Here is a 1,917-nt window from a genome sequence, read left to right as displayed (position 1 = left end):
CCACAGAAGAAGAAATCCTCTTTCTCATCTATATAGTCTACTTTCTACGTGGCTATTGCTGTGTCATGATCGGATGAGCTCCATTAGGTTACGTATAATGTAGATAGATACAAGAAGGGTGTATGGGTAAGAAGAGGAACGGAAAATAAGCAAAGTAAGTTAGGATTAGATACGCCATCTCGAATCGATGTGAACGGGGGCCCCATAAGACAGCTCATCGTCTCATTGGAATGTCATCTTTATGTTCGGCTCGGTATAGTCATCATGTTGGTCGGCCCAGGCGTTATGGGAAGGAAGGTTGGTGTCTGAGAGTCCATGGTGGCTGCTGGGTGAGGTCATTGAAGGATACGTTGGAGATCCGGACTCCGATTTATGGGGCGGAGAGGTGACCGGAGAATTGTAGGAGGTATCGAACGTCATTTCGATCTCCTCCTCTTGAACAGGCCATGAATGTGTATTGTTTTTCGATGGGCTATTATCCCCCAAGGATGTATTAGCCTTGAGAGAGGAAATCGGGGCAGTTGGTGACATTATATCTTCATCCTTGCTTGTCACGGGCTCTGCAGCCAGCGCTGGCGTTGAGTCGGCTTGAGTGTTCGCGGGTGTAGGTGGTACATTATTCATATCAAGGTTAATTGGAGGCAAAGTGGACTCCAACTGCTTGATTTCAATATGTTCACCAGCTAGCTCCGCTCTGATTGCATCAATGTCGAAAAGAACGGAGTTGTCTGCTTCACTGGGTTTCCCAGGCGAATTAGGATCCTTCGCATTCTTATTAACATCATAAGTTTCCCAACGTTTCTTTTGAGCAAGTTTCCCGCTCTTGAAGAAGCCAAATCTCTTCTTATCCGGCTTTAATTCAGCTTGTTTGCGAGCTTCGTCTATTTCACGCATCAGCTCGCGTTGTCGTTCCTCGTGCTTGTCTGGGTCCGGGTCCTCGATTTCTGTAAATTCGTCACTTTCTACATCCCACCCTACCTCACGTAGAAGTCGAGGCATGGCAGTACGGTACGCCATATGGCCACTGACTAGATTTGTGACATTGACGTTCTCGATTCCGGGAATACCCTCTACAGGAGCAAGCCCAGCAACACGCATAATCCCACCGCTGGTTGCCCGGAAAAGATAGCCAAGAATCCAGTCATTGGAAGAATAGCCATTCACAAACCTCCCGGAGACAACGCTTCGAGCTCTAGTATAGTCGTCCTTAGATACAACGACAGGCGAACCGAATAGGTATACATTTTGAACCAGTCCAAATGCACCTTTATTAGCAAGCTCTTTTAGGCATGAGAAAATCAGGCGTGACCCGAGTGAGAATCCAAGAAGAGTGACGGGCCTATTTCCTAGATTTTTATTTATCAAGGAATCAGCCAGGATGAGCCCGGCAGCATTAGCACGGGCGAGTGAAACGTTCCACGGGTTATCAATAAGGTATGATAGTTTCGTTAGAACTATAGGGAGTTGCAGCGATGCCATCAAAGCCGTAAGAATTGTAGCACCCAAAACTTGCTGAAGACCTTGTGTCAGAGCCTGCATAATAACCATTAGTTGATTCGCCCTTTGAGTAGTGATGATAAACCAAAGGGGAATGGGCATCATACTTCAGTAGCAAGGATGTTAATAGTTTGCCCCGTACTCTGCAACATCTCAGGCTCCCACAAAACCGAGTAAATATCACCCATGATCGGATCCACTGTACTAAATGGCAATCGAATGTCATCGATTTTGCCATTCATCCACCCAGAAACCGTGACAATAAGGTTAAGGCGTTTATTATTGTGCAATGGGCGATACTCGAACGTTTTGACAGCACCCGTCCTTCTCTCGGAGGCCTTAATTCCGATGGTACTTCCAGCGACGGTGGCTCCTGATGTTATAAGAGCCGTTCCCCCAACACCACCAAGAAAAGGTGGG

The 1,917-nt window shown here is 46.9% G+C and overlaps 1 protein-coding gene across 1 annotated transcript; it reads right to left on the bottom strand.

Moving 5' to 3' along the window:
- Nucleotides 1-222: 222 nt before the first annotated feature.
- MCYG_05856 (DUF726 family protein) lies at nt 223-1,739 on the bottom strand (the record flags this gene model as incomplete). The annotated part of the gene is made up of 2 exons (XM_002845941.1): nt 223-1,533; nt 1,605-1,739. The coding sequence occupies 2 exons, from the start codon at nt 1,737-1,739 to the stop codon at nt 223-225; spliced, it is 1,446 nt and encodes a 481-aa protein (XP_002845987.1).
- Between the last annotated feature and the right edge of the window lie 178 nt (nt 1,740-1,917).

The sequence above is a fragment of the Microsporum canis genome, genomic scaffold, assembly GCF_000151145.1.
Source record: "Microsporum canis CBS 113480 supercont1.5 genomic scaffold, whole genome shotgun sequence".
Classification (NCBI taxonomy): domain Eukaryota; kingdom Fungi; phylum Ascomycota; class Eurotiomycetes; order Onygenales; family Arthrodermataceae; genus Microsporum; species Microsporum canis.
This window is presented reverse-complemented; position numbering and strand designations above follow the sequence as displayed.